Source organism: Phaethon lepturus, unplaced genomic scaffold (assembly GCF_000687285.1).
Source record: "Phaethon lepturus isolate BGI_N335 unplaced genomic scaffold, ASM68728v1 scaffold48288, whole genome shotgun sequence".
NCBI classification, from domain to species: Eukaryota; Metazoa; Chordata; class Aves; order Phaethontiformes; family Phaethontidae; genus Phaethon; species Phaethon lepturus.
Window position 1 is genome coordinate 121,575 of NW_010557907.1, and position 14,196 is coordinate 135,770.

A 14,196-nucleotide genomic window follows, 5' to 3' on the forward strand; every position below is an offset into this window, starting at 1 on the left:
AAAAACCCCCCCCCCCCAACTCATGAATTTCCTCTATGGTTCAGGTACTCACTGGCCGCAGTGCAATATGCAGTCTACACCACTTGCCTGAATGATAGATTCTGTGCCATGAAGGTGGGATCTTTGTAATGCAGGCACGTTTGAAGCAGATTGATGTTTAGGGAGGAAGCATGAGGCCCTCAGGAAACCTTCTAACAGGAGAAGAGGGCAAGCATCAGATGGCTAGGAGCAGCAAAAGAGAAGAAAGATGTGTACAGTTTTACAGAAACAAGCCAGTCTTCGCAGTCTGCTAGTCAGGTAACCATCCCCTATGTTCCAGCTGAGACTCCTTCTTGGGCAGACAGCCATTCCTCAGACCAGCTCTCTTGGGAAGGGTCTTTAGCTGCAACTTGTCCTGGACATATTTCATGTCCTTGAGAAATACAGTGTGTCTCTCATCTGTTCTCTTGTTAGCACGAGCTGATGCCCATTATTCCCTAGTATTTTGCCAGATGTAATTCCTGTGCCTTTATCAGTGCATCTTAGGGATTAGAAGTCTTAGAATTTTCCCTGGCTCCTGCATCTTTCCTCTTGCAGGATAAAAATCTGTCCCTCTGAATCACACAAAGACATTTACTATATAGAACCAGTATCAGTAAGAGATTACTGCTGCCAGCACGAGCATTAGTTTCCTAAATGCTCCCTGTCCATGGCATTTTAAAGTAAGTTCTTACGTGAAGGGGGAGAAGTTTCAAGAAAGGGTAATAATACATTAACAGATCAGAAATAAATGTGATATTTCAGTGAGGATCTTTTAAAGCAAAATTATAGTGCGATCTACTTTTGGACAAAGTAAGTGCACTTGGGTTACTAAAATTATCTTAAACATCAATACATTAATATCGATTAGGTCACTATTTCAAATAATTGCCCAGGAACTCTAAAACTGCTCTACCACACCTTCCTGCAATTGTGCTACTTATCTGTAGGCTCTGTTGATATTCCTTTAACAATTCCTCTGTAAGTGAAGTGCAAAGCAGCACTCAGATAAATTGTTTCTAGACCACATATGTTATGGGAAATAGCCAAGATAAAAACCAGAGAGAAAAGCTGGTTCTACTGAGCTTTTGACAGACCTAATTAATTTAGAATTTTACCTTATACTTTGAAAACCAGTTTCTAGACTGATCAATAACAACTGATATATTACCAAAGCATTTATGAAAGGCTTTTGCTTTCTATTTATTGCTTGCTGGGATTATTTTTTCTGTTTCAATGGGTTTGACTGGTTAGACTAGCTAGAGTTTCACTACCCATGTTGAAGTCTTTTGCTTTCTTGATTTTGACAGACATGCAACTTTCCAGCACCACAAAATATTTCAAATGCAAAGGAACACCCCAGAATATTTAGTATTTTTAAAATTCCTTAAAACAAGGACTGTGCATGTCTCTGAACTTGTGTAGCACTTAGCACAATAACAGCATGATCTTAATTGCAAACTCGAGACTCAACTGTAAGTGCAGCGGAATCACAACCCTTTAAAACTAATCAAGATAGTTTTGTTGGACAGCTCAAAAAAATCCATAACCAAAGTACAAGGAGCCTTTTAGGCTATGTATCTTTGCAAAGCACTTTGATTTGCCAAAATGATACTGAACTTCCACTTCCTTAAAATTTCAATGTTTCTAATAGTGTATTTCTAGTAGGTATTTAGGGTACTTTTTCTCTGAGGAGCCTAGCCACTATTATTGGATATATTCTTTATGAATTTCTGTCTATTCATATCTCAGCTATCCTACCTAGACAGTATCCATATGTCATGCTTAATATCAATTTCAAGTTTGAAAATGTCAAATTATTTTTTGGTATGTTCATTTTAAGGGTGCTCTTTCAAAATACAGCTCAAAAACTTTATCATCACAAAAACAAGGCAAGTGTTCTCAGGCTAAATAGCAGCATTATCAGGAACAGTTGGATAAAAACTGATAATATAGGCCCTGATAAGAGAATAACCTGAAGAATGGGCTTAATGTCATATACCAGCTGGACATATTTATGTGTTAAGCACTTTACTAAATAGCAGGCAGTTGAGAGTTTTGATGCAAACTTTTGCCCTCCAGGTTGTTGGTTGGAATCTTGTGATTACATAGAATATCTGGTAGCTCCTACATTAGTTCCAGTACACAAGAATCAGTATATAGCAATATAACATCTACAGATGGCCGGCTTGTTGGCAGTCTCTCCCTGCTAACTGCATAGACAGGGATCCCCAACCTCTACAGGCCACAGTGAAGAAGTTGCATTCTCCTGTCCTTGCTTTGTCTGCTCTGTAGCTGGAGACAGTTTTATAAGATGAAGTTCTATCAAACTTGTCTAAAAGCAATATCATCACAAAATAAGATAGCTGGAATTTGGTATTCTAACTAGCTCCTTGTCTTTCCTTCTCTACTGAACTTTAACAGTGGTTTAGTCTGACTCTTTTCCACGTTCTCCCCATGGCAAGCCATTTTTAAGTTAAAAGTGCTCTAGGCTGTCATGATCATTTGGCACTCTGCTGATGTTGTCATCTTTTTGCTATACAGGAGTCAGACAGTGGGATGGTGTTGACATCAGATGAGATAAAAAGCCCAAAGAGGCTGGAAATCCGTTCTTGGCCTTACGGGATCATGGCTCTAGCGTGAGTATTTTTTGGTATTTCTTTTTAAGACAGTGTCCCATTCAGAAAAATGCTTCTGAAACTTGCAATTTTGTTTCTGATTCCAAAAGGAAAACTGTTAGACGATCTAAACAATCTAGAAGGTGAAGCAGCTCTGGATTTTAGTCCTATAACTGAAAGACCATGGTTAATGTATTTTAAGATCAAGAAAGTTATAATGTAAACTTTGCTTCCAGAAAGAAGCTGAACGTAAAACAGAGTTGCAGGTCTCCGAAAGGAATGCTGCACTGCTGCATTTAAGTTACAGGAAAGTTAATGAACATGAAAACTGTTGACCCACGTGATGAAAATGAAACTCATTTCATCAGCTTTAAGCATATAATGTCCTGTCAATCAATTTAACTCTTGATCTAAAATGCCAAGTTGCCTTGTGATTCTGAATCACATTCAAAAAACCAAGAGAGCGCTCTCTAGTGACGCTGCTGTCTCCTGCTCATGATCCGATCTGAATATTCTGCGCGTGGCAAATGATAGGAGTGAAAGAGCTGAGAATATACGTATCTACTTCAGCTGTTTCTTAACTGCCTCTCCAGTGTTGTCCTTTACTGATGGAATTAAGTTTGAAGAATTTGATTTATTAATCCAGAAAATAACATTTATAATTACACCAGTGTATAACAAAGCTATGTTTCACTGTAGACATACAGAAGGACTGGCACCTTTGCAATTGTTGGGACGTGAGAAAAGTTAAGAAGGCATATATAGTAAAGAATAGCATAAGCACTGCAAAGCAAGTACGTTTACCAAAACTGTGATTTCTGCATTTGCTTTGTCATAGCTATGAAGACAGTCCTACAGAGAAATCCCTTCATACTACCACCTTCATCACCCTATGAATTATATTGTTCATATTTGGTTTACAAATAGAGGCTGTGCCTGTGTTTGCTATATGTTTATACATTCATAGTACAATCACAGAAGAATAAAGGCAGATATTTAGCTTTTAGCTCAGAATCCTTTATAATTCTGTAACAATCAGGCTCACACAGAAAGTTGACCTAGTAGTGAAATAGGTCTTCTCCACCTTCCTAGAAATGTATAATAACAATAGTAACCCATTTTGCTGATTCAATTGTCAACTTGTATTCTACAAGCTATTCAAAGAATAGCTACCCAAAATATTAAAAAAGAAACAACTCTGTAGCAAGGAATTCCATGTCTATTCAGTTAATGAAGCTAATTAGACTTTTACTGAATTGCCTAGAGTTTTCCCTGAAATGTATTGATGAAATTTCTATTTTCTCAGTGACCTTTCCCACCAAAGCAACTGCTTGTTCTACATCAAGTCACCATTTTTCTATACTAATAAGAAATGACAGATGAGAAAAAAACTAGTGCAATTTCTGCACAGTATGGGAGAGTTCACATGAGAGTGGATAGTCAGAATCTAACAGTATTTCAGAGGGGCTAACTTCCTCGCTCAGAGAGAAAAGCAAGATGGAAGGAGCTTGCCTTGTCTTTTCAGGCCTTAAAATCATAAATTCCTAGATGTTTGAAGGCAGGAGAGGAGAAAGAGGGAAAGGGAAAAGGTTGCTCAGGAAGGCTAGAGAGCCTTGCAGCACTAACAGGGAGCATTCAAAAGCTACAGATTCTGCTGGATAGGAGTATGACTTCAGGAATAATGTTCAGTGGTATTTCCCCTGTAGTACTGTCCCAGTGTTGTATCTGCTGGGGGATTAGCAGACATCTAGATACGGTTCCACGCTCTTATCCTATGCACATGCCGAGAGGATTTCTGCACAGCGCAGTGCATTGCTATGGAGACCAAATGGCACCAGCTCTAAAAAAAGGAGCTCAGAAGTCAGGAACTGCATTACCATGATGCTTTATCTGGGCTGATTTACCTCTCTCTTCTGCATGATATCATGTTGACACAAATCCAACACATACACACACACACAGCCTCCCTGATAGGATTTACCCATCTAGAGATTTCTGTCAGTCACCTCTGACTGCTGTTTCCCCTTCTGCATTTCCCTCATTTGGATAAATAGTTGGCAGAGGAAGGTTCTCTTTCTCCCCCTTCCAGGCTTTCTGCTGAAAATCAGAAAAATCAACATCCAGCCAGATGCAGAAAGACAAAAAAACCATAACAGCCTGTTCTTTCGAGATTTCCAGGAAAGCCTTCTGAACTGCTATCAGGCCCACTGGGAGTGAAGGTGAATTAACACAGCTCTGCTGGGTTCTGTGAATCTCTGCCTGACCCACACCGTCTGGGGCTCTCCCCATTTACAGTCAACACTTCCATAGGGATTCCATTCATCATGCGATACCTGATACTTTCTGTGCCAGCCAGACCAAGAAAGATCATCTTGACAGAGGTCTGCTATAAAAGCAAACCCTGCAGCAAGCTGTGTTTGTTGTCTCCTTATTCCCAGGACCCTAGCTACCATTGAATGGACAGAGGTGTGTTTTTTCTTGGCTACATCCTTCACTGAGTGTTTGAGGTCCAGCTGAGAAGGCTATTTTGTCAGCTTCTTTTTTTGTTAATCTTGCAGACTGTCATTGGCACAAATAACATTTTTTATGTAGTCGCATCCTGATGCCCTCTCGTTTGAGGACATGACACCCCTTGGCGCTCCTGCGCTGCTAACTTGAAAAACAAGCCTGAAAAGCATATGGATAAGTCCAGGAGAGGTCAAAAGAAAGTTCTGGTTTAATAGGGGAGATAAAGTCACCCTTGTTAATTGTGTATCTCTCTCTCTCTCTCTCAAAAACATTTACCCTGGATCCTTTTCAAACAGTCTTTCTTTTCTAAAACAAAACTGTTCAAAGGCTTAACATGTTTTCTAAACCAGGGTGGCTGCATTTATTATTTTTGCCAAAATCTTGCTGTTTATTTATCTTGCATTCATTTCTCTGTCAAGTTTAAAATTTGGCAACACTACACACCATGGAGGGTCAGTGTCAAGAGTTTATTGAAGATGAATCTGATACTCTGGGCCTGGGACCACTATTAGACTGGACTAACCATTTCTTGAGCTTTAAGCATTTTATATTGCTAAAGTATAAAGTCACAACAGTAGCTGTAGTGAGAGACAGAAAGATTGACTGGGATAATGACACCGGAGTTAGCATTCAAGGAAGAGCATTCAGCACAGAGGGAATTTAATGATGGGATGACTCTGGTGTCAGGTTTCATCTCGTAATATTAACAGGCTACTGCCAAGCACTGCTTTAAAGTTCTCCCAGAGACTCTATAATCAAGTTATTGTTTAAAATTATAATAGATTTGATATCTGCTCGGTTGTCCTCCCTCCATCCCTTTCCCTTCTCCCCTGCCCCGCCAACCCAATTATCCTCAGTTGCTCTGAAATTACTTATCTTGTTCTGGCCAAGTCCCACGACACCAGCTGACTGAGGCTCAGCTGATACGCTTTGGGCTCTGGATGCTGCATCCAGATCACATTCCTGAGGGCTCTGCCTTTGCCAAAGCCAAACTGGGCCTAAGACAAGTCAATAATATTAAAACAAGATGATTTTGCTCAGGAGCACCAGGCATCCACGTCCAAATGCAAGGTGCCCAACAAAAATGCAACCCAGCTGATTGGGCTAGAGCCCTTTTGCACCATCTCAAAAAAATGAGGCATGGATTGCTCTACAGCAGAACTCAGTTTCTGAAGATTTTTCTTCTATGATGAGCATGCTGAGATAGCAAATGTACTTATTGTTGTGTCATGCAGCACCTTGCACTATGACCTGACTTGAGCTCTCCAAAATATAAGTGGCTTTGAATGAGTAGCTACTTGGGAGTTATGTAAGCCATTTTTTTTCTAGGTTTATACTATATGCTTACAGTGGCAAGGACTAAAAGGAGAATTGTGAAAGGCTGTGGTCCCCAGCTTGGTACTGACTGCAGTGCTTTTCATGTCACTGAATTTTGAGTGCTGGAGCGAGTGTCAGGGACAGATGACCAATTTTGCCACACATGCAAGAGGATGCATCCTTAATGAGTTGGTGACTTTGGCCTGTTAAAACTTTATTCTAGCTGCACTTTTTATTTAGAAGGGTTTCAGACAATGAATTCTTGATCCCCTTGAGTTCTCCAGTAGACTCCTGATGCACTGATACTGCCAGAGGGGAACCCAGGATTATATTCTCCCTGCACAGCACCCCGTCTAGAATGTATTAAAGCAAATTGTGAATCAGTCATAACTATCAGAAGAAAAAATAACCCTTTTATTTCTTTCATTGCAGAAAAATTAAAAAAATTAATCACTCTTGCTCTGTGCCTCATTAAACACCTATGAAAGCTATTATAAAGCCCTGAAGCTCCTACATGTTATTATGAGATATGGTCATGAGACAAACTGCTCAGCCCAATTTCTCATCTTTCCAAAGGCCAGGATTCCTACATGGACACCACAGCCTATTAGTTTTTCCTATGGAGGGCAAGATACTTGGGGATCTTATTGCAAAGCAGTAGGAGCTGACTTGGGAATTGGGAATAAGTACTGCACTTGGTACTGTAGTCCCTCACTGGACAGGGTGGTTTTCTTACAGTCATCTCTCTCCATGCTCCTCTTCACGTCATTGACCCTGAGATTTAGGCTAATAGAAACTGGCTCCCTCTCACATAAAATAAACAGCTCCAGTAATGATCTCCCAGCTCTTTGATGGTTTCAGTATTTTTCTACCTCTAACCAAAATCCCTGGTTCATACAGTAGGATGAAAAAGTCTCATTAGGTCTTCTAGCTATTACAGGATTATCCTCTGTGGATATCCTTCTAAACAACTTTGACACCTCTCCAGAAAACTTAAAAAAAGATTGTGAAAGATTACTTAATGTTCAGTCTAACTTTTCCTTTATCTAGTGTAATTCCTAGACTTCTCAGCTTCATCTGTACCAGGAAATCTGACATAGCACAGTAAACATGGGAAGGGTTAACAGCTCTCACGACACACAGTACCACACTAAAATGTACTTGACCAAGCTTGCGTCTGGGTCATGAGACCTACTAACTATACTGTGGCCCCACACAGACACACTACACATGCATGCACTAGCACAGGGCCCAAGCTCTGTGATAAACAGGCTGCTTGATACAGTCCTGTTTACAGACCTGGCAGGCTTTCAGTTACCAACACTGGGTCCATACTAGTAGGTTGCTCCACCTCACTTGGTTTTACATCTAACAGACTCAACATTGGCACCAGGCTCAGGGACACTATAGCAATACAGCCTGAAGTGTGGCAGGATTTCCTCATGAGTGTCACTCTTAGTTGATTTGCTGCTACCTATTTGCATTGTTCTAATCTTCTAATATTTGTTCCTCCAGTGCTTTCACCACTTTTGTACTTTCCCTCATAAGCCTCCCTAGCTTGTAGGTACCCTTCTGAAAGAGAAGAGCCTGGTGCTGTGCCTTGGCTAAGTCTAGTCTCAGCTCTGCCTAAGAAACAAGGCTGAAGCCAGCTCACCACATTCTGGAAATCATGTTTCCCCAACCAGCACCCCACAGAAATGTGCACATTATGAAAGAGGGTCCTTTAGGTTACAAAATCTGTTTGACGTCAGGAAGTGGCAGCATTCAGATTCTCATCTTTCCCCTTATCCTGCCCCTAACAGTACACATTCCTGCAAGGACAAATGAGTTTTCAGGTTGGTCGTTGTGTAAAATGTGACCAGCTTGGGTCAGTGAGCAAATGTGTTTCAGCTGAATGTCACGGTATTCATAGGCCTAATCTTCAGTATTGTGCCGTGGTGAGAATACTAACAGTCAAGTGGGACAGGGCTGAGACATTCACAGTTATGATCAGATTTATCAAAACGGAACATCTCTTCTGTCGCCTCTTGCAGCTGCAGCACTCAGAAGTCAGGCAGAGGCAAAATCAGTAAGGAAATACCTTTTGGGGCAGTGTAATGCCAACGCAGGAGAAGCACTGAACCAAGTAATGGGTAACTTTTAATGAAATTACATAACCATTATTAACTTCTGTAGCTGCATAATTGTGTGATTAATCAAACCTAATGCCTTCAGTCAGAAAATGTTTATCAGTAGGGCTCAGGGAGAATTTTTCTGTCTTATACAGGGTAGTACAATTGGTTCAGAGCATAAAGGGGTTTTTGCTTTCCTCCAAAGCATCAAGTACTGACCACTGCCAGAGGCAAGACTGATGTCTGATTCAGTGTGGCAGTTTCTATGTAACAAATGAGATTTCAAGGACAGACAGACAGAAAAGGGATGCTGCAGTCTTGTTTTCCAATATACAGTCCAAGCATATGTACATTTCTCTGTTGCCGAGCACGAACAGAGTAGATTGAAGTGTCAGTAATAGAGAGCATTAAAGGGAAAAATGCAAAGACCTTTGGATAGCTTTAATTTAGGAAATGCATTTAGATAAAAGGAATAGTTTTGAAAGTTAATTGCATTTGATCTGCCATAAGACAGCTAATGACAAAACTTGCTTCTAACCTAGCTCATCAGCTTTCTGTCTTTGGAGCAAATATTAGATGTCAGCATTTAGGAATCCTTCTTCAAACACCAACCTGACTTCAGTGATAGGCAGAGCTATTCCCAGATATCCAGTCTCCTGACCTACAGGAGCAGAAACCTAACAAAAGCATTTGCTGGGAGTCTACATGGGTTTGAAAATTTCCCATTGTGTGGCCAAACTAAACCCTAATAACATTTCTTTTTTTCTCCAGCACTCTGAGATACGCAGGCTGGGGGCCAACTTAAACAGATACTTTCAAGCTTCTCTCTGTCTCCACTGACAACTTTAATACCTGGCAAATTAGAAGCCAGAGCATCCATGGAATTGTCTGACACGAGTCAATAGAACTGACCAACACAAAGAAAAATACATAAATAAACAGTGAAGCAAAGTTGTGGTTCCATCACTTATGCCAGGGAAGAATTTATCTACAGAGAAAGTGTGTGTATAGAAAGGGACAGCTGCCAAATGTACAGTATGCAGAAGTTTCCATCACGTTTTTCTCTGGACAAAGAGGAAAAACTTAAGATTGTGAAAGCAAAGTGTGCTACATTTTTGTTGAACTTATCAGGGTTACTATTTATTTTAGAATTTCTGCTTTGCCACTCAACAGGTTTGGTTTCAATGCCTTGTGCAGTTCTAAAAGCTTAATCTATAATCTCTGCCTTTGCGTTTTAGAAGTCACAGAACCCAAGTTTATTCTAGATGTGCAAGACATGGTGACCTGGCTCCTAGAACTCAGGGGTCCTGGGTTCACTTCCTAGAGACAAAGCTGGACATGCAAATATGCTGTGGAAAGCCACCACAGCACACTAAAATCAGGCCAACTACGAAGCAGCCAGTCTCCCATTGCAGCTGATTAGAGTTGCAGCTGTTTGTTATGTCTGAATTTGGCTGAACAGATCAGCTCCTGGCTTAGGATGACTGGCTTCACAGATTATGATATACAGAGTGTCACCTACTCCATACGCTCACCCAAGAAGAGAACTACAGGGATATGTAATTTACAGATGGACCCTACAGGCTGTTCAATGTGGTTGTGCACAGACCATAAAGCAGTGTTCTACTCTAGCCCATGCACTGCATTATCCATGCATACTCATGACCTTTCCAGAATTAGCAAAAATTTTAATTGGCGATACTGACATTAGTTCTGTCAGCCAGGCTGAGAATATCTGCAGCTTGTGGGAAAACTGAAGCTTGTGACAGGTTCCAGATGGAGAGGAATGATAACACAACTTCTAAAATCATAGTAGCACAACCTAGCAGGATATATTTACCCTTTCAGAGCTGAAAGGAGCCGGGCCTACTGTATATTACAATTCTGTCATGCCAAGCATCAACCTGCTCTTCAGACTGCAGTAGTTCTCTCTGCTGTACCATCATAAAAACATGACAGTGCACACAGTTGGTGTCTTGGATCTGTTACATTTAGTATTCATGATTTTTGTTCCCCTTCCTTCCTCCAATTACTCTGTCTCTTAGCTATTGTTTTGTTTCCTGGAGCAGGAAGTGGCTTTGCTTTCTTTCTAAAGCACCACACTCTGAAATCCTGATCAACTCTTGGGGACTGTAAGCACTGCAGCAGTACAAATAAAATAAGTGTAATGAATTATACAATTATTTGATGAACTGTTGATTATTCAGTTTTGGTTTAGGGTCATTAGAATGTAGCTTTATGCTCCTTTAACACATATGAAATATAGACACCATTTGTATTATATATTGAGCATTGCCTGATGTGAAATTCTCCCAGGCACCTTCATAAGTCATTCTGAAGAGAGACATGAGCAATGCCATAAGCAGTCTGTGAGTGAGGCTTATCCCAAAGACATGCATGTTAAAGGGTCCCTAAGCAAAGCGGAGAAGTTCAAAAGCCATTGTCACGTTGGGATCCTTTTGAGAACCAAACCTAAATTATCCAGACCTCTTCCAATGAATTCCTCAGATGGAAGAAACCAAGCTTAACACAACATTATTTTTAAGGCAGTGTATGACTGTACCTTTTTTTTTCCCTCCACTGCTGTTCCTCAAGGTCACCTTGTGATACAGATCCTCTGAGGGTTCTCCTACTTTTAACATTGAGGTTGCTCCATGTGATCTAAGTTGCTTCTCTCCCACTGCCTTCATCACCTATAATAGGGGAAGACAGCAGAAAATGAAAGCTGGCTCTCTCTAAGAGCATCAGTTACAGGCCAGCAGTTGTAATGTTGAAAAGCGCTGCCCTTCACTAGCATACTGCTCAGTAATTTTAAAGGGCTAGAGAATATAAGAGAGATTTTACCCTACACTGCAATATCATTTTAAATTAGTCTGTCATAGATTATTCATTATTTCATCCTTTATTATACTTAAAGTCATAGCCTTCAGTTCTGCTTTCAGAAAAGTCAAATTTTTACTGACCTGTGTCACAACAATAAGAGAGAATATTATTGTATGTATAGGACAGGTGCATTTATAACTAAGAAATATATAGTGCATTGCTAAAAAGACAGGGCAACAGGACTCCTGGATTTACTCCTAAATCTACTTTTAAAACACCAAGTTACTTGAAATACTTAATTCAGTTCCCTTATCCAATCTGTAAAATGGCACTGTCTTACAGGATGCTGCAAAGGTAAATTGAAATGCTTTATATATTTTTTTTAATAATTTTGACCATTAATTACATGTAGAGACAAAACCTTATGGAGGCAGGGTCATTATATTACACTCTTTGTTCTCAACAGGCGGAGAGCTGTTAGCAAGAGCAAAGAATCCATATTATCCGATCATGAGCGTGAGGCTGTTAAATACCAGCCAGCACTACAGGTAGAAGAGGACACCATGGACTTCACACTGGAAGACTCTGTTCTCCTTCCTATGGATCCAAACCTGGAATGCCACAGCCCACCTCCAGATTACAACTCCGTCATTCACTACTCTGCCCCTCCAGTGTAAGCAGCCCAATCTGACACAGGGCACCTTGCACCTCTCTTAACCATGCTAGATTCTTACGTGCCTCCATGCCTGGATCAAGAGACTGGGTAAAAACAGAAGGGAAATCTGACAGGACAATGGTTCATATGTTTCTTCTGGCACATGTCTGGGTGAATAGAAACAGTTTAAGAGCATCTTCTTTGCTATCTTTAAAGGCCTATTGCAACATATGCAGTAAATTAAAATTCTGTCTATCAGAATTGTAAGTAGAAGCTGTAACCCAAAACTGCTTCAACTCCTTCCTCCCCTAGCTGGGATTGTTCATTGGCATTTGCAGATTTACAAGTTCCGTCATTCACATTTTACTTCATAAGAGTCACCAAGAGTCAAGTCAAGGTAGTTGTGAAAACAAGATTCATTCTACTGGTTCTCCATGCATCCTGCAGGGATTGTTTAGTACGATGCTGTAAGGCATCAGCTGAAAACAACAGCCATACACACTAATGGATTTTCTCCAAAAGCAAAACAATATCGAAACATCACTCTTAACTTGGGATCTCACCTTCCGTAAACATTTCTGAAATATTTTGAAATCCAAAATATTTTGGTTACAATTTGTGATTTAATAATTTTCACTGCCTATAGGATACACTCCTAAAAATGATAAGGCACAGAGAAAGCAGATAGTACTCATGTATCAAGAGACAGGCTGGTCTTTTGGGCCATCAGGGCATACAATGTGGTTAAATCTGTTTCCCTGTGTTTTCTCCTTCTTCAAACAGCAAATTATTTAACGTAAATGCAATAGGGAACCTTGATGGAGATGCATCTGTAATGATTGCAAGGCAAAATCACTGCCTTAAATAAGAACTTTCTTAAGCTTAAACAGACAGAATTTCCCAGCGCACATGCACGTGTTTGTGTGAATGTACATAAAATACTCATTAACAACATGAGACTTACACATAAATGCACATACTCCCTCGAGGCACCAGCAGGGTAGCAGCATTTTTGTTTCCTTTCTGCACACAGGCTATTTACTAAAAAGAAAAAAAAAAGCATTTCCTTTGGATTCTGTGGCAGGTGCCCAACAGTTTGATCCAGGGAATACTAGCCCATGCTAAACTGTAAGCATATGTGACACATATTTGTCTCTGACTGTCTTGCCAAGGTAAATACTGGTATGATATGCAATGCCTTCTGCATCTAAACCCTTCACGGGTTCATGATAATTCAAAGCTTTTTTTGTAGCCTACTCATGCAGGACTGAATAGATCACAAATTCTCACATTTGAGAAATTCAGAGTGCATTGCCCCCGACCCAAAAGCTGTGTGTGGCAGGGACTGTTGGTCTGCAAGTATGTACACCCAGGTTCCATGCATACCCCATGCGTACTCACAACAACTTCAAAGATAAGCAAATAATCTTGTCATTTAATGTACTTTGTAACAACCAGAGTTGACTTTAGAAATCTAGGAATGGAAAAAGTATCTAGGTTGCAAGTATAAAAAGCAAAGGTGGGAGAGATGTTCACTGACAGTCAAGGCATCACCTCCTAAGTTACAAGCCTAGATCTGTAAATGACTGACTCTGTGCAGTTTCTTCCAAGGTCTGCACAACCCTTTCCTTTTCTTCTTAAACTTGACACTGATTTGGCTTCTTCAGAGAAAAAGAATTTTTCCTTCATGATTGCTAACTAAAGGAAGCAAAAAAAAAAAAAAAAATCCAACACTTGCAAAACAATTATATTACCTTGGTGAAGACAGCCTAAGCATCCTCGCAGCAGTGAAGAAAACGTTTCTGGATGCTCGGTTACAGTTGGTTACATTGAAGTAAATGCAAACAAGCCTCAGGTATTATCAAAGGGGGAAACAAGTCTGCAAACCCTATACCTTGTTAACTGTGAATGCTAAAGCATCTGAAGTATGGGCTCTTGGGCACTGCACTCCTTGTTCTCCTTGACTTCAGATTCGATGTATTAAGGAAATCACCTGCAGTAACTCACGAGCCCCTTGTTTGTAGTGGACCTGCTAGATAGCTGTGGTCTGTAGTTGCTTTACAGTCATTTTTGCACTTCTTTGTATTTTAGTACCTATATATTAAGTAGAACTGGTCATATAACAGAAGAAACTACTGGGAAAGAG

The 14,196-nt window shown here is 40.3% G+C and overlaps 1 protein-coding gene across 1 annotated transcript in view; it reads left to right on the top strand.

Moving 5' to 3' along the window:
- Positions 1-12,072, top strand: part of LOC104625292 (vascular endothelial growth factor receptor kdr-like) — a 125,047-nt gene extending 112,975 nt beyond the window's left edge. The window contains exons 30-31 of the mRNA XM_010292881.1: positions 2,563-2,657; positions 11,862-12,072. Of these exons, the coding sequence (XP_010291183.1) occupies positions 2,563-2,657; positions 11,862-12,072 (306 nt within the window). The remainder of the gene's footprint in view (positions 1-2,562; positions 2,658-11,861) is intronic.
- Positions 12,073-14,196: the final 2,124 nt, after the last annotated feature.